Raw genomic sequence first — 25,550 nt, forward strand, 5'->3', positions numbered from 1 at the left:
CATAGTATAGCATGTCGAAAAAGTCACAGTGTAGCATGTCGAAAAAATAAGTCAGTATGTCCTCAAAAGTCATAAAAAAGTCATAGTATAGCATGTCGTAAAAAGTCAGATAACATGTCGAAAAAGTCAGTATTTCCTAAAAAGTCAGATAATAGCATTTCATAATAAAAGTCATAGTATAGCATGTCAAAAAAAGTCATAGTATTTCCTAAAAAGTCAGATAATAGCATTTCATAGCAAGTCATAGTATAGCATGTCGTTTAAAAGTCACAGTATAGCATGTCGAAAAAAGTCAGATAATAGCATCTCTAAAAAAGTCATAGTATTTCATAAAAAGTCAGATAATAGCATTTCATAATAAATGTCATAGTATAGCATGTCGAAAAAGTCATAGTATTTTGTAAAAAGTCAGATAATAGCATTTCATAGCAAGTCATAGTATAGCATGTCGAAAAAGTCACAGTACAGCATGTCGAAAAAATAAGTCGGTATGTCCTCAAAAGTCATAAAAAAGTCATAGTATAGCATGTCGTAAAAAGTCAGATAATAGCATCTCAAAAATAGTCATAGTATTTCATAAAAAGTCAGATAATAGCATTTCATAATAAAAGTCACAGTATAGCATGTCGAAAAAGTCATAGTATAGCATGTCTTTTAAAAGTCACAGTATAGCATGTCGAAAAATTTTTAAAGTCATAGTATGTCCTCAAAAGTCATAAAAAAGTCATAGTATAGCATGTCAAAAAAGTCATAGTATTTCGTAAAAAGTCAGATAATAGCATTTCATAGTAAGTCATTGTATAGCATGTCAAATAAGTCACAGGATAGCATGTCGAAAAAAGTCATAGTATTTCATAAAAAGTCAGATAATAGCATTTCATAGTAAGTCATAGTATAGCATGTCAAAAAAGTCACAGGATAGCATGTCAAAAAAAGTCATAGTATTTCATAAAAAGTCAGATAATAGCATTTCATAGTAAGTCATAGTATAGCATGTCGAAAAAGTCACAGTGTAGCATATCAAAAAAGTCATAGTATTTCGTAAAAAGTCAGATAATAGCATTTCATAGTAAGTCATAGTGTAGCATGTCGAAAAAGTCACAGTGTAGCATGTCGAAAAAATAAGTCAGTATGTCCTCAAAAGTCATAAAAAAGTCATAGTATAGCATGTCGTAAAAAGTCAGATAACATGTCGAAAAAGTCAGTATTTCCTAAAAAGTCAGATAATAGCATTTCATAATAAAAGTCATAGTATAGCATGTCGTTTAAAAGTCACAGTATAGCATGTCGAAAAAAGTCAGATAATAGCATCTCTAAAAAAGTCATAGTATTTCATGAAAAGTCAGATAATAGCATTTCATAATAAATGTCATAGTATAGCATGTCAAAAAAGTCATAGTATTTCATAAAAAGTCAGATAATAGCATTTCATAGCAAGTCATAGTATAGCATGTCAAAAAAGTCACAGGATAGCATGTCGAAAAAAGTCATAGTATTTCATAAAAAGTCAGATAATAGCATTTCATAGTAAGTCATAGTATAGCATGTCGAAAAAGTCACAGTGTAGCATGTCGAAAAAATAAGTCAGTATGTCCTCAAAAGTCATAAAAAAGTCATAGTATAGCATGTCGTAAAAAGTCAGATTATAGCATCTCGAAAAAAGTCATAGTATTTCATAAAAAGTCAGATAATAGCATTTCATAATAAATGTCATAGTATAGCATGTCGAAAAAGTCATAGTATTTTGTAAAAAGTCAGATAATAGCATTTCATAGCAAGTCATAGTATAGCATGTCAAAAAAGTCACAGTGTAGCATGTCGAAAGTCACAGTATAGCATGTCGAAAAAATAAGTCAGTATGTCCTCAAAAGTCATAAAAATTCAGATAATAGCATTTCATAATAAAAGTCATAGTATAGCATGTCGAAAAAGTCATAGTATTTTGAAAGTCAGATAATAGCATTTCATAGCAAGTCATAGTATAGCATGTCGAAAAAGTCACAGTGTAGCATGTCAAAAAAATAAGTCAGTATGTCCTCAAAAGTCATAAAAAAGTCATAGTATAGCATGTCGTAAAAAGTCAGATAACATGTCGAAAAAGTCAGTATTTCCTAAAAAGTCAGATAATAGCATTTCATAATAAAAGTCATAGTATAGCATGTCGAAAAAAGTCATAGTATAGCATGTCAAAAAAGTCAGATAATAGCATCTCTAAAAAAGTCATAGTATTTCATAAAAAGTCAGATATCATTTCATAAAAAAGTCATAGTATAGCATGTCAAAAAAGTCATAGTATTTTGTAAAAAGTCAGATAATAGCATTTCATAGTAAGTCATAGTATAGCATGTCAAAAAAGTCACAGTATAGCATGTCGAAAAAATAAGTCAGTATGTCCTCAAAAGTCATAAAAAAGTCATCGTATAGCATGTCGTAAAAAGTCAGATAATAGCATGTCATAATAAATGTCACAGATTAGCATGTTGAAAAAATTCATAGTATTTCGTAAAGTCAGATAGCATTTCATAATAAAAGTCATAGTATAGCATGTCGAAAAAAGTCATAGCACTCTCTCGAAAAAAGTCATGGTTTAATCATGGTCATCAAAACATCCAAGTATATAATCTCAAAAAAGTCATAGTATGTCAAAAAAGGTCAAGGTAAAAAAGTTATTAAAAAGTCATCGTATAGAATGACAAAAAAAATGTTCATAAAAAAAATTAGTTTGTCGAAAACAGTAAAAGTATACCAGTTGGTAAAAGCAATGAAAAAATCCTATTATAGTTAAAAAAAAGAAGTAATTTTCAGAAATTGCCATGGAATACTATACCATCACTTTTTTTATGGAATACTTCACTATGATTTCTTTAAAGTGATCTTTACGTCATACCATACCATGACATTTTTACATACTGTGGCTTTAAGAGCAGCTGGTCAAAGAAACAAGAGACACCACAACTTCTTTGATGTAGACAAGACGATCCTGCTTTCAGTCGGCCCCTGGTAGGCTCCAGATAGATTTGTTACTAATCGCTGTGTGTCTGTGATCCTCTTCCTGCTCTTTCCAGGATGACATGGATTTCTTTGGCTCGTGTTTCACCCTTGAACCACCCTGGACTCAACAAGAGCTGTTGCCAGATCCCCGATCAGACTGCTTACTTGTCCTTGTCGTATTCTCTCAATTCTTGAATCAATTCATAAAATCAAGCGATTCAGCGATGCGCTTCCAGAGTTGAGGGATTCATGTAATACAGATTTAAACAATACGTTTCACAATTAACTCCGGCTGATGTATCGTGACCTTTTTATCTGCAGTTTATCTGCAACACTGAATCTGTCCTGAACCCCAAACTGACATAATCCCGATGACATCATTGGAGTGATTTTTCCTCCAAACTTCACGCCGGTCTTCCCGAGCCACAGAAGACATGCACTCAGGAGTACCTAATGATCTGGTAACTGTCTAAAACTGATACAGTCCAATACAAAAGTCCTGCAATACACGTGGAGCTGTAGATTCAACTTCACAGCCATTTTTGAGGGTTTAGTTGAGAGAGAGAAATTCACCAAACACTCATCCTCCTCTTCCTCCTCCTCAAAACTCCTGACAGACAAAACAGATGGAGCGTTGTTAATATAAAGTCTAAACAGTCAATGACCACATGACAGGAAGAACAGATTAAGCATTGCTCCTCACACTGATTCAATCAGGAACATAGAATACTCTGCTGCTATGCGAGCTGAAAATGGCATTAAATAAATAAGTTAAAGGCAGATAAATAATAACCACAAAATTAGGGAACTTAGTGAAATTTATGGGATGTTTGTTACATTACAGAGCACATTTTGTCTGTTCATTTTTAACAACGCTCAGTGCTACTAAAAGGTGATAAAAGGTACAGTATGTACAAACCAAATACATTGAAACAAGTCAATGTGACTTTAAGGGAGACCAGCAATTTATAAAATGTTAATTAATTTACAGACAAAGTAAAGATGCTTAGTAAGAATGAGCGCGCACCCTGCTGCCACATCTGTGTGCATCATTAGTGTATCACGTCTTTGTAAAGGTCCAAGTCCGCTGCCATGGCGCCAGAGGCATCGTTCAGCTTTCAGAGTCCATGATGAAGGTTTCAAAGTTCGGGTTGAGCTCAGACACCAACGCATCCACAAAGTCCTCCATGGTGGGCTGTCTCTGCAGCATCCCTGTCACACAAACACATACAGCAGCAGGTTTTAAGGTGTGTGTGTGTGTGTTTAATGCACATCTGTGTCTGGGAAGGAAACAATACTGTTGGGGCTCTGGGATAAACCGGTTTTCTATTTCCAATCATCTCACCTCATTCTGACAGCAAAAGTGCAGCTTTCTGGAACATTTAAGCTGAATTTACTGCAGTGGTTTTACAAAAGAGAGCAAACAAAAAAAAAAGGCTAATGGGAACAATTTTAAGAAATCCTTTGAAGCAAGGACTATTTTTATCCCAAATTAAGCTTGAATCTAATTAAGTTGATGGATACCGGCTGCTGCTCCTGAGACTTCTGCTCTAATTCTGCAACGTCATCCTCACAAGTATAATGTATTTTAAAGGAAGGTTATATTCTTAACATGTGGATCTCGTTATTTGATGTGCAATCAGTGCAAAGTATAATATTAAATCGAATCCTTAAATACAGTGTGTGGTACTTGTTGTTGTCATACGTTCTCTCTTTACTGAGTAGAAGTGTAAACAGACACTCAAAGGTATCTCCACAGCTTGTTTCTCCAACGGGCCTCAGATGTTGATATTGATCCAACAGAGAGCATCTCGTAACACACGGCGATGAAGTTCTCAACATCTTCAATTTCAGCCTTTACCAAAACGGTATGCTGTACATGTCATAGGGGCGATACTGAGCTCACACATCAACACACACTCTAGATACACCAGACTACGACTAGCGCTGCAGAGCAAGTGTGTGTGTGTGTGTGTGTGTGTGTGTGCAGCCCGTGAGCGAGCCCTGGGAATGTCTGTCTGTGTTTTGAGAACCTGTCTGCCAGCTCATGCGTGGAGGACTCCCTCGCTTGCTTTACAATTCAGCTGCACGCCCGCTTTGAAGTCAGTTCATTTCCCCTTGTGTAGCTGCCAATGTAAATAGGCCCTCTCTCTCCCCCCCCCCCCGCCCCCTCCTTCCTGCACGGGTCACCTCCAACGCACACACTCACTCGAACATGTCTGCACAGGCACGCATGAATGGACACGCAAAAGAGTCTTTACACAGCGATCCTGAACACATGGACACACACAGCAAGACATGGCCGGTCAACCCCCCCCCCCCCCCCCCCCCCCACCCCCACCACACACACACACACACACACACACACACACACACACACACACGGGAGTCTACGTTGCTGCCATCCTGAGAGAATCGCCTTGTATAAGAGCAGCAGAGAAGGGATTATCATCTCCTCTTACCCACCGGTCGCTCCCTACCCCTCGGCTACAAGATGATACCAGCACATAGGGGTACCCAATGCACCACGACCGCAAAGGACCCTGGGTACCTGGAAACTAGGCAGCCACATGAAAGTGATGATTTCTAACCATAAATGACAGTCTTAATTATAAAGGGCTGCAGGACGTTCTGCTGTATCCACTGCACCTCTTCACAGTACAGTATGTAACAAAACATGAGGAAAGGGGCAGAGCATATAGTATGTCAGACAAAAAGTCACAGTGCAGCAAGTCATCACAGGAGTTACATAATATAGTATGCAACAAGAAATATCTAGTATAGTGTGGCATGGAAACGTCATCATGTATAATATAGCATGCCATTAAACGGCATAGTATAGTATGTCATAAGTATGTATATAAAAAGTAATTATCGTCATTATATTGCATGAAAAGTCATAAAGTATGGCATAAAAATAAAAATCATAAAAAAGTCATAGTATTGTATAAATAATTGTGTAGAATGTAAAACAATATATATTTATTTGATTGTATAGTATACCATGAACATCTTTACATAGCATACCATACAAATGTAATTAAAAGTCAAAGTACCGTATATATCATAAAATAAATGTAATAAGTTGAAGTATAGTATGTCATAAAAATTAAACAGCCGTTAACAGCCACTGTTTAGTTTTAATTAAAGCAAGTCGCTGACAGTAGAGCGGTGTGCAATAAAACCAAAACGACAAAATGAAAGATGCTTGAACACTAACTGCTGAGTCAGGTGATCATTCTCTTGTGGTTTTGTCCTTACGAACCCTTTCACATCACAATAAAGACAGTGCAGCTTCATTCTAAAAGATTAAAGCTGCACTGTTAGATATAATCTCTACATGTCGATGAGATATTTGACTAATCCGTGCATTATTATCCCCCTTTCAATTATCAAACGCAACACAAAGGTCAGAGGTCAGTCACAGAACAGCTTAGAAGAAAGAATGGTACTCGTCTCCACAGTCACTGCAGCAGTTCGCAGCACAAAAACAACGATGAAACGACGACATGTTGGTTGACTTTACAGCGTGTGAGCAGACAGAGCGGTGGGCTCGGCTACGAATCTGAACTCGCCGTACTCCGTCTGCAGCGTCACCAGCACTTTCTCTAATAGATGTAACGAGCGTCCACGGGGGGATCCAACGTCTGCTCCAGTTTACTGTGTTTAACAAGCAACGTTTACATGACAGCAGTGATGAGAGAGGCGGAGGGGAGGATAAAGAGAGAGAGAGAAAGTTAGAGACGCAAAGGGAGGCGTGATCATGAAAGAGGTCAGTCGGGTAAACAATAGCGCCCTCGCCGGCTTCTCATCACCAACAGCTGCGGGTGTCAGCGCCAGGAGATGAAGAGAGGCCCAACAATGGGCCGTGAGGAGTGAGTCTGTTCTCAGCCCACATCCCTGGGAGAGTTTGAGAGGAATGCACCGATAACCTCAAAGTCACAACAACACCGTGGACCTGATGTGAGAAGCGGCTTTTAGAGAGACACACACAAGGAGGTGGTGCTGAGTCGGACATGACACGCCGACAGGGCGCCATCAGCACGCTGTAAACAGGTGAGCACTGGAGTAAATGGAGGCACCACAGAGGTTAACGGTGGAGCTGTGCAGTCCACAGAGGGAACACCACCAGAGGGTTTATCACCCGTATGCAACTTAAGGCTAAAGTATACAGCGCTGTATTTAAGTGGTTGAGAAAAGCTGACTTGCTGTTCTCAGAGCGTTGAAAAATGACACAAACCAATTCAACAGAAATGTGTTTGTTTTGTCCCTACACACTGGATTATCCACAGACCTCACTGGAACTACTTTGGTGAGAAGTAGTTCCAGTCCCTTCTGGTGTACAGCAGCAGTACCTCTGAACAGATACTGTACCGAGTTGACAGCGTCACAGCGGGCAGAGCTCTGAAACTCACAGAGGAAACGCAGAGCCAAACCAAACATAGGCTTTGCTTTGTGTCCTTTGTTCGGAGAGCCTTAGGACAGAGGCTTTGCCTTGTGAGTCACCTCGTATTTAAGAGTTTCCATTTCCATTCATAATGGCGCTGACACGGCCAGTGAGGACCCGGGCTTCTACCCATTACAGTCATCTCGGGGCCAACTTGGCCAGCAGAGTTTGGGCAGGTGTTAAAAGACACACAACAAAAAACAGTGGATCTTTGCTTTGCAGTTTGGCCGCTGAGCAGCCCCACTGGAGCGGTTGGCGGTTGAGCACCTCGCTCAAGAGTACTTGTTGGGAAGCAAAGTGCAGCACTCGCGCTCTATTCGTACGTTCAAATCACACGTTCACGGCCTCTTCCAGTCTGAAATAGCTGTTCTCTCAATACAGAGCAGAGAGATTCTTTCCACTGAGAAATGGAAACTCACTTTAGCCACCTGCTGCAATAACAAAATGACTCAACATGGACATTTTAGTGAATATTTAAATCCGTTTCCTCCCTCTGATCCTGAAGCTGCAACTTGCCCTAATATCTTTCTACACTTACACTTCACAGTTAAATGTCTTGCCAGTAAACAGAGCTTCATCTCTCACAGGAGAAGATACACAGAGTAATCTATCTACTTAAAGGGTGGTGGGCGATGGCCATCAGTCAGATGAAGACCCGTGTGGCTCTCAGCCTCGGTAATGACGGCCCCGGGGACAAGAACTCGGTAGAAACGTTGCCCAGCCTGCAGCTACTGCTGGTTGAAATCATCAAACATCTGAGTTACCGCCCAGTTTTGGTGGTAAAGTGTCTGGTGAGATGCGTTCTTTTAAGAACAGATTCACAGAACACTAAACCCATTTTTTGGGGGGGAAATCTTGAACATGGGGTTGAAGGCTTTGGCTCGTTGGTCAAAGTGAACAACAACCTCTGGAGTCGTGCAGCTTTCCTACAAAAACACATCTATTGATTTATTGTCTCTCTTGAAGTACGTGCAGGAAGCACTTTCACACTTTTAGTGCACCAACAGCAGAATACGGCTGTTCTGCTCTTAGAGCACTAATCAGCGTGGTTGGAAAGTGTCTTGAACCAATCGGAGGGCTGAGCTGTTGTATAAGAGCCACTGATCCCGGTCTCTTGGGCTTGGCTGTGCTCACTTCTTTCATGATTTAATTGGTTGCTTTTATCGGCCAATTAAACTCACTCGCAGGGGAGCAGCAGTACGCCACATTTGTGCATTAATAAAAAAAGGGGAACAAACTGCAGAGTGCAGTAACTTGAGCCTCTGTACAAAAAAATAAACACTCGTACAACGAAACACTCGTGCAACGACTAGCGCGCGGAGCTTTAAGTCACTTTAAGAGTTGCCGATCACACATTTTCAAAACGTGTCCCTGGCTGCCTCAGAAGCCGTTCAGCTGCTGCTTGTAACCATTTGAAACATGTCGAGGTGTGAAAAGCAGTTACTTCTGTCAAACCTGGAGGCAAACTTTGGCTCACTGCCTCTGTAATTACTCCTTTGAAGTTCAGGAAGCTTTTCCTACGAACAGCACTTAAGACGGACCCTGAAAGTAAAGCGAGACAAGGGTGCTGACAAACGCTGCACAGGGAGGCTCTTTGTTGACTAAGCACCTCCACAAAAGAAAAACCCTGCGATGGTATTGAGCATGAACCGTACAAAAGTCAGTACACCAGCGCTTTAACATGCTAAACTAAGTCAACATGGTGAAACTATTTTAAAAATCAAAAGCTTCGACAACTTCCTGTCTGATGAACCTGTACCCAGCCGCTGTCTGAAAAGCTCACTTTTAGCGCTCACTAAAAAGCCTCGTTGGCTCCGATTGGCAGCCGAGAAAAACATGATGAATCACTGCAACGGTAGTTCTCAAGCCGTGGGCTGTATATTCTAATGAGGCTGCACGTGACAGATACAGGAAGACAACAAAGAAACCTGACTGGGTTGTGGGTTGGAAGACACAAGCACTGAAAAAGCGAGTCTTTCATGATACGTCGCCTTTAAAACTTGTGTTGCTCTGTTCTTCACAGCGCTGGAGTCATCAAAAGGCTAAATCACGGAGGACACACTTCCCTCTAGACCTGGAGGATCATTTTCATCACAAATCATGTCTGCTTTGATGTAAGGGCGATACATTATGAATTCTGCAGCTTCACATCTTAGCCGTGACGTTTCTCTCCTCTGGTTCAGGCCGAACGAAACATCATCGTCACAACAGTGCTGTGGGACCGTGCGGACCACCGTGCTCTTGGGGGTTTTATTGGCGACTGTGCGAGCGGTCGTATGAACTATTGAGCCACGCTGCCCTCAGACAAAGAGCTCAGCTACCGAGCTGCAGTAGATCCATTTTCTGAGCTCGGGGCTGTGGGAACAGTCTGGGCCATGAAAGCCCTCTCTGTGGCAGGAGCCGAGGTTCAGTTCAGTCAGTCGATCACCTTTCACTCTCTCGCCTTGTTCTTCCCTCTTACTCTCACGTTTTCCTCGGACTCATTTCACTCGGTACCTTACGCTGCCGCTCCGGGTTTAATGCCCGGGTTTACGTTTCAACGCTGGTCTTTCCCTGTGAAACATCCAGCGGTGGGGAGGGAGCAGATAAAGACTGGCCTCTAGACCAGCCTCGCCCGGGTTCCCCGGGTCCACCACCTCGCCGAAGGGGATCGCAGCGAAATGTTACACACCACCATGTGTACAGGGCTCTTTGTTTGAAAGAATTATGCGTCATGGGTCGGATCTGGAGTCTGCGTCCTTCTTCTAGTCTCGCTCTCTTCTGGCCTAAATCCTGCGGTTGACGTAAAAAGGGCCGTTCTTATTCAAACCCGTTTTCCGTTCCCGAATAGGAATTCAAGATGGTTGCTATGAACCTCTCAACCCCGCAGTGCAGAGTAGTGAAGAGCTAAATGTTTCAGCACATGCACCGATGTCCCTTTCTAAATCAGACTGTGGTTTTCATGATCTCAATGTAAATCATGAGGACATATGGAGCCAGCTGAGGCGGCTGAATGAGTCTCTTTAAATACGTTTCAGCGTTTCTCCAGACATGGAATAGATATTATGATTTAAAAAAAGAAAGAAATGGGTTTCAGATGATCATCATAATGTTGGTTATTCCCCCAAGCAGACATTTTTGCAGAAGGCTTGTACGATGACTTATGGCTGGGAATGACAGCCGGAGGGATCAATATGACCCGGATAACTATTCCGCCCACATGGGCCTATAATTAGAGTAGCGCTCACTTCAAAAGAGAGCCATGAACGCAAATATTGACAGTTCAACAACAGTTAATTGGACAGTAGATCTAATAACAAGGACTTGATCGGTTGGTGGCTGGAATGTCAGAAGCTGGGCGCAGCCCTTAGTTGGAGCTGCCAAAGGGACAATCCGGAGGAGGAGCGAGGAGGTGACCCCGAGGGAGAGATTTACAGTACACTCCCAAATGTCACCTGATCTTTCTAATCCCTCTCCTCTCTCCTCTGTTGTCCTGTCCAGACATGCCACAGTGGCTGCTGAAGTAGGGGAGGAGGAAGTGATGGGAGGAGGAAGGGAAGAGAAACAGGAGGAAGTCGTTTGTTTTGCCCCCTCATGTCTATTGGAAGAAACTTATAACCTGACGGTTACAAACAGACGCACCGGAAGATATCCAAACACAAGTCTCGAGCCATGCCAAGCCTCTGTGAGCATGTACACACGCAAACATGTTTGGCTACACACAACGTCACAATGATAACATGCCGATGTGGAGCAGGTACATAGTTCATGATCACTATCGTAGTTTAGCGTGTTAGCACGCTAACATTTGCCACTTAGCGCTAAAACACAATGTACAGCTGAGACTGATGGGAATGCCTTTAGCTTTGCAGGTATTTGATCGCAATACAGATTATTTGACAAACTGAGATTTTTGACTTGATGATGGCGCTAGTTCAGTGGTGAAAATAGATTTATTAAAAATTAAATAAAAAATGTGTGTCAGGGGAGGATACCCCTGACAGGACCAGCCCTGAATGTCTGCTGTGTGTTTATTAAGTGCTTTATTGGTTGAAAAGTTCCCACCAAGTTCAGGGAGGAACAAAAGAATTCACGGCAATCCGTCCAACAGTGGCGAAGTTTCAGCCGTCACCGACGTGGTAGACCAACTGACTGACAATGCCGTCTCTAGAGCCACAATGCTTGCATGGCTGAAAAACGTTGGTTAAACGCAAAGTTGAATGTACCGGCCTGTGTTTTAACCCTGCAGAGTCAGCAGTTTTTGTTTATGGTTCAAACCCATAATCATCCATGTCTGTATTTCCTGCCTTCTGGATTTTGTCTGTTTTTTTCCTCAAAGCAGATCATATAACTGACCTCAGAAGCGGGTTGGACGAGCATGAATAGCGTATGGTTGCCAGAGGGCGCTAACTCGACAATTTATACTGCAGCGGGACTGGCTGCGTCTCTGGGTTGCTGTTGTAAACAAAGATGAGAAACATTGGGAGGTGTGTCTATTCGGTAAAGAGGTGACATTGTGGGAGCTCAAGCACAGAGCGAGCCAAACCACAACAGCAGCAACACCCGACCCGACCCATGAACTCAAGCTACGATTCCCCTCAGGTGACGTTCAATACCATCGTTACTGGTGAGGCTTACGGACTGCAATGGACACCAAGTACTCGTGTCAATCTTACTTGATACATAAATACATATTTTCATGTTTATGCTGTAGATTGATAATTCTCCGTGGGAGAAATTGGGTTCACAGTTGTCTCATGGTACTCGAATATATACCGATAACAATCGTTACTGTTTTCATGTGTCGTTTTTTTATTCATCTATTTGTCATTTCTTTATTTCTTCTTCCTCTATAACATTTTATAACACATTTGAAAAATAACTGGTAAATAAAAGGTTACTTTTATTATCTAACTTTTTACGCGTTTCCCACTGACGCACATTCTAACTCGGAATCAGTATGTCGTCTTTCAAGGATGATTTTCTGCCTCACAGACTTGCTGGAAAAAAACACATTTTAGAGCAGTTGACCCTCCAGGCTGTCGAAAAACAAATTCAACAGCATAATTACAGTAATTATGCAAAAATCTCTCTTTTAGCCAACGGATTGACACTTTAATTCCTAAACCGAAGGAAACCTGGAGATGAAGTCTGGGGAATCTTAAAACATTTTAAAGATGGTACTAATGAGCTCAATCTGCCTGGAGAAGAGACGGTGTCTTCCACGAGGTGGGGCGACTGTTATCTTCAGGCAATGGGGTCAAAAGGTGAGCCGAGAGCCCAAAAATATTAGGAGAACTGAGGCCTAGACGTCTGGGGAAACAAAGTGTTGTAAAGTTACCTTCCACCATCAGCATGGGCTCCTTGGCTCCTCCGTGGGCCAGCATCTGCCGACGGTAACGCTCACCCATGTCCCTGACAAAGAGAAAGACAAACACCTGAATTCTGCCATCAACAAGCTCCACCACTGCCACTCGGGAGCCCAGGGGCCAAGTCTCCTACGCTGCCTGTTCACAACACACAGGCGACAGGAAACAAGAGATCTGACAACTGCAGGTGGAACTACAGCAATCTCAGAGGGGAAGGGAAGACAGAGAGACGGCAAAGGACAAGAAACGAGAGGCAGAAACGCTGCGGGGCTCCACGGTAGTGGGCTCGTTTTTCAAACAAAGCGTTTGTGCTTTGTCCAAAGGCAAACACTTCTGTGAATTATATCACACACCTGCCAAGTCGGCGTGAGTTTCATATTAACGTCATGTTCAATGTCAGACGACGGAGACTTTAACGGTAAACAGGGGAAGACGGCCTGTCGGAAGGCATTCGTCTCGGCGCCACTAATGCTTTTGCATCATCTGTGTGCCTCTCCCACCAGGAGCACAAGGCAACGAGTGACTCAAAAGAGTAAAAGAGTGTTTGGATCAGAAGTCGAGGAGGATATTCACATTCTTGTTAGAGGGAAGTTGAACATTTTTCCTCCCATTTCTGCATGCTTAATTTGATATTTTGTCGTTGAATGTTTTAACCTGCAGCTGTCTCACCTGTTTAAAGGGTCCTGAACGAAGCACTGTTTCCACACCATTGAGGCCACAGCGCGGGACATGAGGTAGGAGTAGTACTTGGCCCCGTAGCCAATCAGGTGGCTGAATCTCAGCTGCCACGCCTGTGGAGGAAATAAAAAATGTAGCCACAACATTATCACCTTCACAGACAGGGCATCTTAAAAAGCATCTGCACGTCAGCAGGTTCTACTTCCACCAGACGGGATGTGACAGCAGACCTCTGACAGTAAAGTATGATCGGTGTGTGTGTGGTGAGGGAGCAGTGTGGAAGAGGACGACGTCACAGCCGTAAAAGGCTTAAAATGTTTCTGCTCGAGAGAAAAAACTAAATAGTCCCAGTAAAACTAAATATTAACGGCAGACTTCAACTGGGGAGAAAAACAAAACAAAGACAACGTACTTAGTTTTGGCACTACAACTAAATAGAATCATAAAACTATGAAATGTCTGCTGACAATTACATCAAACGCTTGTATCATCTTTTAAGCCGCCTCCATCGTCTTTATTGATGCCATTATACTGTTGGCATAAATACACCTTTTCCTCCAATAAACCTCGACGACAAAACATGAAATCACAACCTGACAGAAGCTCGTTCTTTAAAAAGGCCAAATCGTGGAAATTCCTAAATGGTAGAAAGCCCCCTTCTCCTCTCTTCTGCTCTCACCGGGTTGCCTGAGGGGGGGGGGGGGTATCTATAAAGACGAGCCTTTTTTATGATCTCTGCAAACGGGGACTCTGGGGGAATTCGGCTGGCAAACATTCAAACATTCAGCCATTTAGAGAAGACACAGTTAACAGCATCACAACAGACTGCAGACGCCTCCCGCCACCACTTTAAACAGCTTGATGATTTATCCTCAAGGGAAATAACTGTCTAATGCAAAGGATGTTTCATGAGAATGCCTTGAGGCCTATGTCAGCACGACGCAGCACGACGGTTGTGACCGTGCCGACTGCGCATGCTCCAGTCACGGCCCACACTCTGGTCCAGGTGGTTTGGAAGAGAGGTCGTGTGAGGAGAGACACGTTTATTGAATTTGTCTTTAAAGGAATACAAAGAGAACCAAACGGCGTTGAGCTCCTGGCACAAGAACATTGTGGTGCAACGCCAAAACCAAAACACTGAGCTGAAAGAAGCTAAATATCTGAGGGGACCAGCAGAGTCTCTGTGGGCTCATCAGTACCAGCGAATCTTTTCAACTTACACGTGATCCTTTGTTAATATAAACACAATACCTACAGCAGTCTCATTGAGATCGAATTTCCAAAGGAGACCTGAGTTCATACTTGATATAAAGGCATTGTGCATTTATAATATCAACACATTGTAAAGAATTAATTAAAAAGTCTGTTTCATCAGCTTTGAATTATACAGACTTTATTATTCTGATAAAAAATGTATTAACCTTATGTTTATAAAGTGGAAAACTAATCTACAAATATCACGAAAAAGCCAGAAAACAACAAACTTAAAATCCTGTATTTAACGTTCATGTTACCTTCAAACTGATGTTACCGGATCTCAAAAGTGTAACAAACGTTAAAAAGTCATGGAGATTAGAAGTCCGTTATCGCGGCTTGAAGCTAATTCACACAACTGACAAAACAAAAACGTGCATCAATTATTCTGATTCATGAAAGCAACATGAATACATATTCATATTTGGACTTTTTGTTGCTCAAGTCTGAAATCCAGCCTTTCATTTGGAGACTCTTCGGCTTCCCTGTATGTCCTCATATACTGGAAACAAATACAAATCTACTGAAGAGCTGTTCGGTACTGTTCGGTTTTTACGCTTTAAACACTTCAAACGTGCCACATAAGTGATCTTCAGACTTCCTTTCTGTTTCCAAACCCCCCCATTGCCTCACATCAAATGATTAATGTCAACGTTCGTGTGACAGTGCAAGTGGACGACGTGTCAGCGAGATATCCTTTTGATCCCGACGTTCAAGAAGACAAAGTCAGTGCAGGCTTTCAACTCCATTCCTCTTGTCAGTGAGATAAAAAGACACGGTTCGTTCCGTCTAAACTCAACTCGTGGTGCGTTCACATTTCCACAGGAAAGTCTGGATTAAATGTGCTCGAGTGTGCATTAAAAACACTGCTCATTAAAAAAAAGGGGGGAGAGATCATGAAGCATTCAAGCCAAGAACAGCAGATTGAAGAAATGTCAACACAGCGAGCTGAACATCTTGCTTTCTGCCAGTTATTTCCAAATATTATCTTCGGCTCAAGGGTGAGCATGTGGTGTGTGTTACTTACAGCTGATCCTCTTTCTCTCTCTGCACACAGTGGGAAATGATAGCCCTGCTCTGTAAACTATACACATGTCAGCGTCACCCTAGTGTTTACAATCTGCGCTCTCCGTAACCTATTCGCCACTCAAAAGGTTCACTTTGCTGTGGAAACTTTGCCTGAGCCGCGTTTCCACGAGGAGAGAGAGCGAGAGAGAAACAGAGGGCACATTTTTTTAAAGAAACAAGCTTAAGTAGAGTCTGTCATTGAAGGGTCTAAACAAATCTGTTTTCACTTGCTCTGATCCAACGATGATCCAATACACGAAACTCAAAGCGCCGCGATCATCCTTCAGTTTCTGCCGAGTACAAATGAGGGAAAAGGATCCTGCTGTGGTTGGCCAAGTGTCTGTTCGATCTGTCAGCGTGGGGTTTGAAACGTTGGAGAGACTATGTGACAAAGCAGGACACGAGCAGAGGAGAGGGAGGACGCTGCCCTGGACTCCGACGTTTTGGGAGAATATACAGAAGTTCTGGAATCTCTATTCCTGATGGCACCCCACATAATTACAGCCCGGAGTAAATGCTTTATGACTTCTCCCTCCTTTGCCTCACCCACTGGCCCACAGCTGCAAAAGTGGGGGAAATAGAGCTTTTTTCATTAAAGGACCGGGAGGAAGAGTTTCAAATATTTCCCCGAGGGAGAGCTCATTCAGAGTTTACCTCCGCTTTGTGATTTTAGCAGGACTTCAAAAACAAAAGAGGCTTTAATCCCTTAAACGCTGCTGTGCCTGGTAAGAGATATAAAACCAGGGAGAAAGGAAAGAGAAGGAGAAAGACTAGAAAGCTGAAAGGAGTCCTCGTCCAAGTTTGTCTTTAGGGAACCAAAGCACAGAACTTTCCCCAAATGATCAAACCCCAAAGACTGCAATCGATCTGAAGACACGGCATCAGAGACGAGCCACTCAGCTGGAGATGTACCGTATTGGGCGTGTACGGCAAGCCGTAGAATTTCTGCTGCATCTCCTCCAGGATCTCTGTGGTGGTCTGGTTCTGAGGCTGGCCGTGGTAGATCTGGTCCAACACCGCATAGAAAATCTGCACAAGAAAAAAACACAAAGAATTCAGTTTCTACTAATTCAGTCCTGCTAAGAAAATAAATACAGATTTCCATAGAAATCGGGGCAAACAAATGTGTTTTAAAACTTTCTACATTAACCATCAACAACAACATTAAAGTAGAATCCCTGTTCGTTAAAACAGCTAAAAGACAAACCAGCCGCCTTCAACAAGGAAAACTGTGTCGGTTTAATGATACAAAGCCTGCGCAGGCCTTACAACCACAAGATGCTGTTAAATGTTTATGACGAGCCACATTAAAAACAGACCGGAGGCTTTTGTACTTGATGGATTGTTGATCACACAGCGAGCAGTCTTTCTGCAGTTGTGTGTTCTTGTGAAAGTGAAACATACTTTTACCGTACATATAATTGGAAGTGATGCGCGTGTGTGTGCGTGTGTGTGTGTGTGAGGTTGGTCATTATACCTGCAGCTGGGTGTCTGCGGCTCCGCACACCTTCTTTGACTCACACAGGCGAGCCACCAAACTCTGAGGGAGACGCTGAGCAGACAATGACACAGACGGAGGAAACCACACAGTCAGACATCATTTCATCTCATCCTTTTAGTCACGATAACTGCAGATGTCACTCAATCTTAATAAATAATGTCACAGCTAAAGTTAAGGTGTTAATATTAGTATAATCCTGATGTATTGGAAAATATCTCTACAGCTTTTGAGTAATATTTCAGTGGTTCGGGGTGATGGTGATTCTGAGGGCTTCGGTGTACCTGTCCAGTTTCATAATGGCGCGCAAACTGGCTGATGACTCTGTAGTCGGTGGCAAAGTACTCCATGAGGATGGACGGGACTTCAGCGAAGTCAGTCGCACATCTGGTTCCTGGAGGGGAGGACGTCAGAGCTCAGAGACAAGAACACAAAAACTAAAACACAAGGAGGTCTGACCAAATCACTCCAGAATCGACCCGACTGCGCTCGGTACTGTGCGTCGTTTTCACGGAATATCAAGAACAACATCCGATACAAAAAGAGATTTAGAGGTAAAGGAAGACAGGATTAAAGTTACAGGTGAACTGACTGCCGTGAGCTTTCAGACACAATAGTAATTACAGTAGCATGTCGAAACAGCTGTAAACATGGTGTCCATCAAGAAAACAGCCTGAAGTTGAGTTCATGGATACTGTCATTAGTGTAAAATAAATACTTTTGGGATCTTCTATTGCTGGAGAAGACATCCATCAGCTTCAACTGACAGGAGGAACTGTATTTAATGACAGCTTCACCTGCCAAGCATGATCTAAAGCTCTCCTCTGGGCTCACGCGATCACATTCATCCTCCATTTTTAATCCGCCACTCTGTTATGAACAACTTAGACGCTCCATAATGTTACAACACAATTCCTGCTTTTGACATAATTTTAAGATACCCAGCTCATAACATGTAAACTCTTCTGCCAGGTGAACGGTTTGAATGACACACGTGTACGATCCTCATATATCTTTGTCTGTCTTGGTCATTTATCATTTCTACGGAGATGTGATGTTTTAAAAAGAGGTTTTGTAAGTTGCACATGGTTTCAGTCTGCGATCTGTGCTCGCAGCTCACCCGTCACATGCTGGTAGCGGGTGCGTCCCAGCATGGAGTGCATGGCGTGTCCCATCTCATGGAAGAGGTTCTCCATCATGCCGGGGGTGAGCAGGGTGGGGGCTCTCTTGGTCGGGTGGGGCAGACTCAACATCAGCACCACGACTGGGAGCTGGTACTGACCCGTTTCCGGGCACCGGCGGCCGCCGCGGATGGTGAAGTGACAGTCCTGAGAGGAGGAGGGAGGGAGGGGAAAAAAATCACGTAGTTGCATATTTTATCACTGATTAAATTAAGAAAATAACACAAGAGCATGTCACAGATTACAACAATGTCTTCATTGTTCATTTTGTCAGTTTCAAGGTTCCACGTTGCCTTACGTCAGTGAAAAGGGCTTTTATTCTGTTATGCAGATAAAGAATATTTGATCTGAAAGCTGAATTAAAAACTATGGAGAGGCCTATCCCCTGAGGAGAAACCATCAACAACCTGTGAAGGCATTGTAGATGTGTGTATGCACACCTGATGAGGTTTATCCTGCCGGTGGAAAAAGTCACAGTAGATATATCCCATTAATCCCTCTGTCTCGTGTACCACGGCCTGGGAACACACACACACATAAAGACATATTAAAACACTGTGTTGAAAAACTTTGATCTTGGAAATATACACCGTTGCTACCACATGATAGAAAGCAGACTTTGTTTTAACACGAACAGACTTCAAACACCAACATTTTAGAAAGAGGCATCGATCCAACACAATCCCAGACATGTGGCTGCATTCGTCAGATTTACCAGTTTGCGGACGTCCTCGCTCCAGACCTCTCCAGCGCTGGCGTGTTCGGACATCAGGGACACGCCGTACAGCTGAGAGAAGAGGTTGTTCAAACCCTCCATGCAGGCGCCCAGAGACAAATACGGAGTGTACAGACTGGGCTCTATGTTGTACCTGCCATGAGCAAAACAAACCACAACAAAACGGATTTTTAAATAAAAAGACTCGTGACTCAAGTTTACTCCGTGTATGGAAGTGTCGGACTATTTAAACAGATAAAAGAATGACAATGACCATCTTTTCTGGAGATGTCTCCTTGCAGGCTGAGCAAGTCTGGCTAAAACTCTCCCGATCGTTCCACACGTGTGATAACTGGTTGGACAAAGAGACCATCGCGAGGAGAAGGGCCCCCCATGTTTATAACAGATGCGTTCACGCTGCTGTTCACGCTCGTTTAGCTTCAACACCACATGTAGTGTGTTATCAGTGATGACTGACAGACTGCGGCTCTGTTTACCACACAAACACAATGTGGACCTCGTTTCAATGCGGTCTGAACACTGATGGACAAGCAGAGATAAAGAGAACACGATTGAGTGAGCGATTGGGAGAAAAAGTCACGAGAGACTGACGAGTGGGTTTTTTGTGGGAGAGATCAACAGCTTTTGGATCAACGCGTGTTAAAAATGTACGAGGCAGAAAACAGAAGCAGCTCAGAGGGGGAAACGGCTCTTTCATGCAATCCTGAATTTAGGAATGTTCTGCTAACTAGCGGAGCCCAAAAACCACCAAACGGGAGAAAATTAGAAATGAAGGGCGGCACGACGGAGAGGAGGACCAGTGAGCAGATCCACTCCTCCTCAGAAGCCCCGGGAACAGTCACCAGCATCTCTCTTCCTCATTTCTCTGTACTGGATCAAATCAAGTGTTTCAGTGACAAAACTATTACGACATAAAAGCAGCTGTTGGTAACGGCTGCAACTAACACTTTTGTATTCGACTGATCCAGATGTGTTCCATTGTTTCCTCGTGTCCAGAGAACAGTCCAACACCAAAACGCCGTCTTCCATTTACAAAGTTATGGAGCGGGAAACCGTGAATGTTTGGCTTTTATAAATGACGAGACGATTAATTGCACCGTTTCAGAACCATCGTCGGTCACAGGAGACGTTCGACATTACAAACTCCCTCAGATCAACTCGTTTGTGCTGCTGGAGAACACGTGCTCTCTGAAGACAATCGTTCAGTTTGTCACATTAATATGAGAAATACAGACACACAACAAACATGTTTTAAGGCCAAAGAAATGCATGCTATTTCTATTTACTAATTACTCACAATAATCATATTTGGTGCATTAGTCATCAAATAAAAACATCAGAATAACATGAAAACAACACATGACAGTCAGAGAAATAGAAGACAACACTTGGACAACTGCCAGACTTCTCTCCTAACACCTTTTATAACGCCCGACACCCGAGGGTGAGCCAATAACAGCTCACACCTCGGAATTACAAACATCTCAAAGATACTGATCAAAACGACTTTATCAAACGACAGCAGGCATCAGATACTCACCTTTCAGCACGCAACACACCACTGAGGTAGGGATGGTCCCAGGGCATGAGCTCCTATGAGACAACACCAGCAGTATTGGATTTACATGCGATACACTACAGTGAATCACAGTGAATGTAAAACGGAAAGAAAATGCTTTGAACCATTGGGCAAATAATACTGATTCAGCTAAATGTGTAGGAATATGTTGCAAAAGAAAATACAAATAAAAATCACTCGCAGAGTTTCGAGGGTTGAGTTTTTTCTTCATGTTCCTCATCATCGTAAAGTCTGTGGCTGTTCTGTGAGATGAAAAAGAGAAACTGTTATGAGCTCATTGCCTCGAGGCAGTCATTCCGGTCTTTACCGATGTATCTCTCCAGGGTCAAAGGGTGGGGGGGGGGGGGGATAGAAACCTATCCCAGCATGCATTTGGCTGAAGGCAGGGGAACACCCTGGACCGGCTGCCGGGCCAACGTGCTCACATTCGAACCTGTGGGTAATTTACAGTCTCAGGTGCACCTGACTTGCATATTTGTGGGCTGTTGGAGATTATGGATGCCGGCTCAGGGAAGATGACACAGAGGGAAGGCAAGAGACTTTCTTAAAAACAAACTATTAAACAGAGGGCGTGAAATGAAGGGAGGTACTAAAACTGTCTCACAGGAACAAAACAAAGCGTGAGCTGTAGCACTTAGTACCAACGCTGCCAGACTTACAAATAAAACATGAACTGTAACGACTTCCACACCGAACATTCTGGTTCCTCGCCCGTCAAACCAAATTCCACCACAAACTCAGCACCGTCAGACACTCCAGGCTCAAAGCAAGTCAACGTACAAGACCTGGCTGGTGTATTTTACGGTCCTTAACGAATGTTTTTAAAAGGTTACAAACCCACAAACACATGTACGACTGGAACATGTGCAGTGAAGATGCAGACGGCACACAACAGAGCCCAACTCCAACCAAGCAGAGCGAGCAGACCAGCAATGAAAGCAGCAGTGCACGGATGTGTGGAGATGTTGAAGGTGCAAAAATAAAAAGACGAGTCATCCGATCAGTCATTCGGTCGAAGTCAACTAAGATTTCTTCAGTTGATTCGTCGTTTTATGGATGACGGCTGTAAGAAAGACGAGAGACAGACGGAGCTTTCACAGCCTGGAAGGCCCAGGTGAACCAGAACCAGCTGTCAACCCTCACACATGTCTGATGAGGTTGGCCATAACAGCCTCCAAGACAGCGGGAGGGGCGTCACATCGTCCTTAATGACAACAGTCTTACAAGACAATATATTAAATAAATATCCGGTCGTGATAAAAACCACGTCACAGAATACTGAGCATCACATCTTTTCCCACATCTTTGACAAACACTTAGACGGTACCTGTCTGACAGCTTGTCCGTTAACAAATGAAGAAAGCTCATCACCGCCTCTACAAACAGAGAGAAAGATGAAGTTGCAGCATGTTCAAATATCTAAAAAGTAGTTGCCCAACGCACTATAAGAGCAACTTAGAATCTATAATGATGCTGAAGCAACGCGACGTATCCACCTGGTGTCTTGGCCATCGTTCCCTTCAGGGCTCTGTGTCCGTAGGACTCGTAGCCGACCAGCTTGGCCAGTTTGTATCTGCATTTCAGCAGCTCTTCCAGACACTCCATCAAATCTGCGTTTGGATGAAGGTAAATCATGTACGCTATTTCTCGCACCTGCAGGTGGAAGAGAGAATGAAGAGCAAAATTCACGACATAATATTAAGAGACATATCAACAAAACGAATGCAATCTGCTAATCCAGAGTTACAGATGAGAGATCTTTGGATGGTCATGTGTAGACGATAATGTATCATATCTCTCTACTTCAATTTTTGTCTGGACGGAGCTTTTAACCTCCTTCATGAGAGACATCGGCACAACTATGACGACATCAAGATTAGAGAAAAACGGTTGATATAAATAAAGAGTTTTCTTGTAACTGTATAACGTAAATATTTAAAATTAAAGTTCGTAACTGTAAGAGAGATTATTTGGACAATTTTATAGGCACCTCCAGGAGGGAGGAGCCAATATTTCATTCAAAAATGCTTTCAAACTTTCCTTTTTGTGTTTCGAAAGCTTTCATTTTGTCATTAATCAGGAAAGTATTGGGGACTATAATTTTAAAAAGTCCCTTCATCAAATATACGGCAACAGTGCCACCTGCTGAGCAGAAGCGAGAAAGGTTTTGTGGTGACCCGGAGCAAATGAAGCACACACCAAGTCATCGGGGGAGTCTGCGTGTAATCCCCCGATTTGGATGAAGCTTCCTTCGTCTGCAAAGTGCAGGTGCAGATGCTCGGGAATCGCAGACCTCGCAATTCTGTTCGGCAGGTGAGAGCCGACCAGAAACTCGTTGTTTAGATCCAACAGCTTCACGTGGAGGGCGACGGCCTCTTTCCTCTGCAGAGGAAAAAAAAAAAAAAAGCACCAAGTTCAGTAAAATCCCACTGCATAAAAGGAGAAACATGTTGTCTTTACACATTATTGATTACTTGTCTATATTATGACCACCTCACCAGTTTGTCATCCAGATGAATTCCACTGATTTCAAAGTCGAACAGGAACAGCTCTGCCACTCGTCTAGAAAAGGCAGAAATAAATTGATCACTTACCATCATACACTAGACATTGATGTATTTATGGGAAGAGATAAACAACAAATCATTTATCCAGATACTAAATAAGATGACGGTAAAAAATGACCTCGTATCAGCGTCCAGTTTAGCCACAATATCCGGGCTGTCCAGCAATATTTTTAGGCTCCTGCAAAGCTCAACATTGGTGTTCAGCCTGAAACACAAACCAGCGAATATGAACATCATCAAGTGAACATCTATGGAGTACTGAAGCTGTTTAATGTCTTTTAACGACCAGCGTTTTCTTACTGTTGTACAAGTTGATCATAGATCATAAGCTAGATGTGCTGGGGTGCGTATTTGTAGTGTGCAGATCTTTGTTAAGGTGCCGCCACTTACTTCTCCACAACCGTGCCGATCTCTATGCAGGCCTTCTCTGCAGCCTCGCGAAACGCTGGATCTGGATGTGCCACTTTCACAAAGTCTGCCTGTAAAAGCAAGAACGATGACAGTTGGCTTACAACTCTTCAGACAACACAATTAAGCAGATGATGCAGAATACATGAGTCGTAGATAGCAGCACAGTTTCAGAAGTGTGCTTTTTTTGGGGGGGGGGGGGGGGGGGGTTAAACTCACCAGATCAGCCACTTTACACAAACCATCTGAGAGTTGGTCAAAAGACTCGACTGTCTCAACGCCTGGAGGACAAGAACAGGCGTTCTCCACCAGCCGCTCCGTGTTCTTCAGAGCTCTGTCTGTGGCAGCCTGGAAGCCTGCAGGACAGCTCAGCTCTGGCACCCCAAACAAACCCTGCAACCAGGAGGTCAAACACACACACACACACACACTGGGAATGTCATGACTGATGCACTCTCTATTTACATTATTTCAGTAAAGCTGCACGCACTGATGTAAAGGTGTTTTAAAGGTGTAAAGGTGTAAAGGTATGTTTACATCTGTACACAGATGAAAAGGTGTTGCAATACAAACCACGTTTTTCTCGAACAAGTTCGGTCGTTTTTGTTGTTTGGCGTTGAAAGCAGCTCCAACAGGAGACCACGTTGTGACATTTCTCCGAACATGTGTCCACAAGCTCCGGTGCTTCACAACGTAAAGTAACCTTTTACACGCAGACATGTTGTACTAGTATATCTGCTCCTTCCTGGTGATGTCTACTGACAGTGGCTGACAGAGGACATGCTCAACTTTAGCGTCAATGTGAGCCTGTTTTCAAAAGCCGGAAATGTACAACAACTAATGTAAATAACGTCAATATATTCAAACTGTATCTTTAATTTAAGCCTAACTGAACTGTTGTGTGTCAAGAGTCGTACCTGTCAAGCCCACAGACACTCACATGTTAGCTCAATGACCATCTAAGCCAAGCTAAGCGACTGTAGCATGTGGTACTTTCGTGAAAGAAAATAAAAATTGTATAAATACATATTTTTAAAAAGTAATCTTCATAGAAAATATGGTATGACACGCTGAATATTTATTTTGTTAAAGTATTCCATTTTTCTCATTTTTAATGAGTAACAATAATAAAAAAAACCGTACAACTGACGTGTGTCGAAAGTGCGACTGGCTACTGAAAACCGTTACGTGATGACGTCACATAGAAGCCACGGTGGTTACTTGTTTTGAAAGTCCCTACACAATAAAAGCAGGTTAAGGTCGTGCATCAAAAACACCAAATACATAAATCTCACCTTTACCTGAATAGTTATATAGTATATGAAAATTACATTTAACTATACAACATATTCGGATGACAAAAGAGCAAATAACACTATTAATATAATAAATAATAAAGAAAGCAAACTAAATGCTAATCGGGGTTTAATTTCATCTGGAAACTGATCAATTATTTATCAAGAAATCAATTTTGTCGTCTTCTGGGATTGCCTCGAAACATTTTAATGGATGTTTGCCATGAATCATTCAGAGACAGCGCGGCAAAACTACACGATTCTGTTCAATTCAATTTATTACGATCTAAATCAAGTTAGGTCTTAAAAATGGAGACTCAAAAATATAGTGAATACCATTTAAATGAATGATTATATTCTATTGGGAACTAGCTTACTCCCTATAAACATTTCTTAAAATATTGAACTATTCCTTTAATTCTTGATATAAACTCCTTGGAGACAGAAATACAATATTTTCGTCCTAAACTTGGATTATGTGTCAAAATTGAATTAGATCT

General features: G+C 42.5%; 1 protein-coding gene across 1 annotated transcript; it reads right to left on the reverse strand.

Annotated features, from left to right (window-relative positions):
* Nucleotides 1-3,800: 3,800 nt before the first annotated feature.
* Nucleotides 3,801-24,698, reverse strand: LOC306780261 (mitochondrial intermediate peptidase-like). The gene is made up of 19 exons (XM_079272567.1): nt 24,329-24,698; nt 23,975-24,148; nt 23,738-23,826; nt 23,466-23,552; nt 23,279-23,342; nt 22,980-23,162; nt 22,277-22,433; nt 22,108-22,156; nt 20,962-21,022; nt 20,742-20,794; nt 19,181-19,334; nt 18,906-18,983; nt 18,405-18,612; nt 17,569-17,678; nt 17,264-17,338; nt 16,699-16,815; nt 13,456-13,577; nt 12,759-12,832; nt 3,801-4,203 (listed from the first exon to the last, which is right to left on the reverse strand). The coding sequence occupies exons 1-19, from the start codon at nt 24,473-24,475 to the stop codon at nt 4,103-4,105; spliced, it is 2,103 nt and encodes a 700-aa protein (XP_079128693.1). The 5' UTR covers nt 24,476-24,698; the 3' UTR covers nt 3,801-4,102.
* Between the last annotated feature and the right edge of the window lie 852 nt (nt 24,699-25,550).

This window comes from Melanostigma gelatinosum (assembly GCF_949748355.1).
Source record: "Melanostigma gelatinosum genome assembly, chromosome: 7".
NCBI classification, from domain to species: domain Eukaryota; kingdom Metazoa; phylum Chordata; class Actinopteri; order Perciformes; family Zoarcidae; genus Melanostigma; species Melanostigma gelatinosum.

Excerpts from the sequence above, each read along its gene's own strand:
- LOC306780261 (XM_079272567.1), bottom strand. The coding sequence starts at position 24,475 with ATGTCTGCGTGTAAAAGGTTACTTTACGTTGTGAAGCACCGGAGCTTG. Across the intron at positions 23,343-23,465 it reads AAACTGGACGCTGATACGAG|ACGAGTGGCAGAGCTGTTCC; the intron begins GTCATTTTTTAC and ends TGCCTTTTCTAG. Across the intron at positions 22,434-22,979 it reads CAGACTCCCCCGATGACTTG|GTGCGAGAAATAGCGTACAT; the intron begins GTGTGTGCTTCA and ends TTCCACCTGCAG.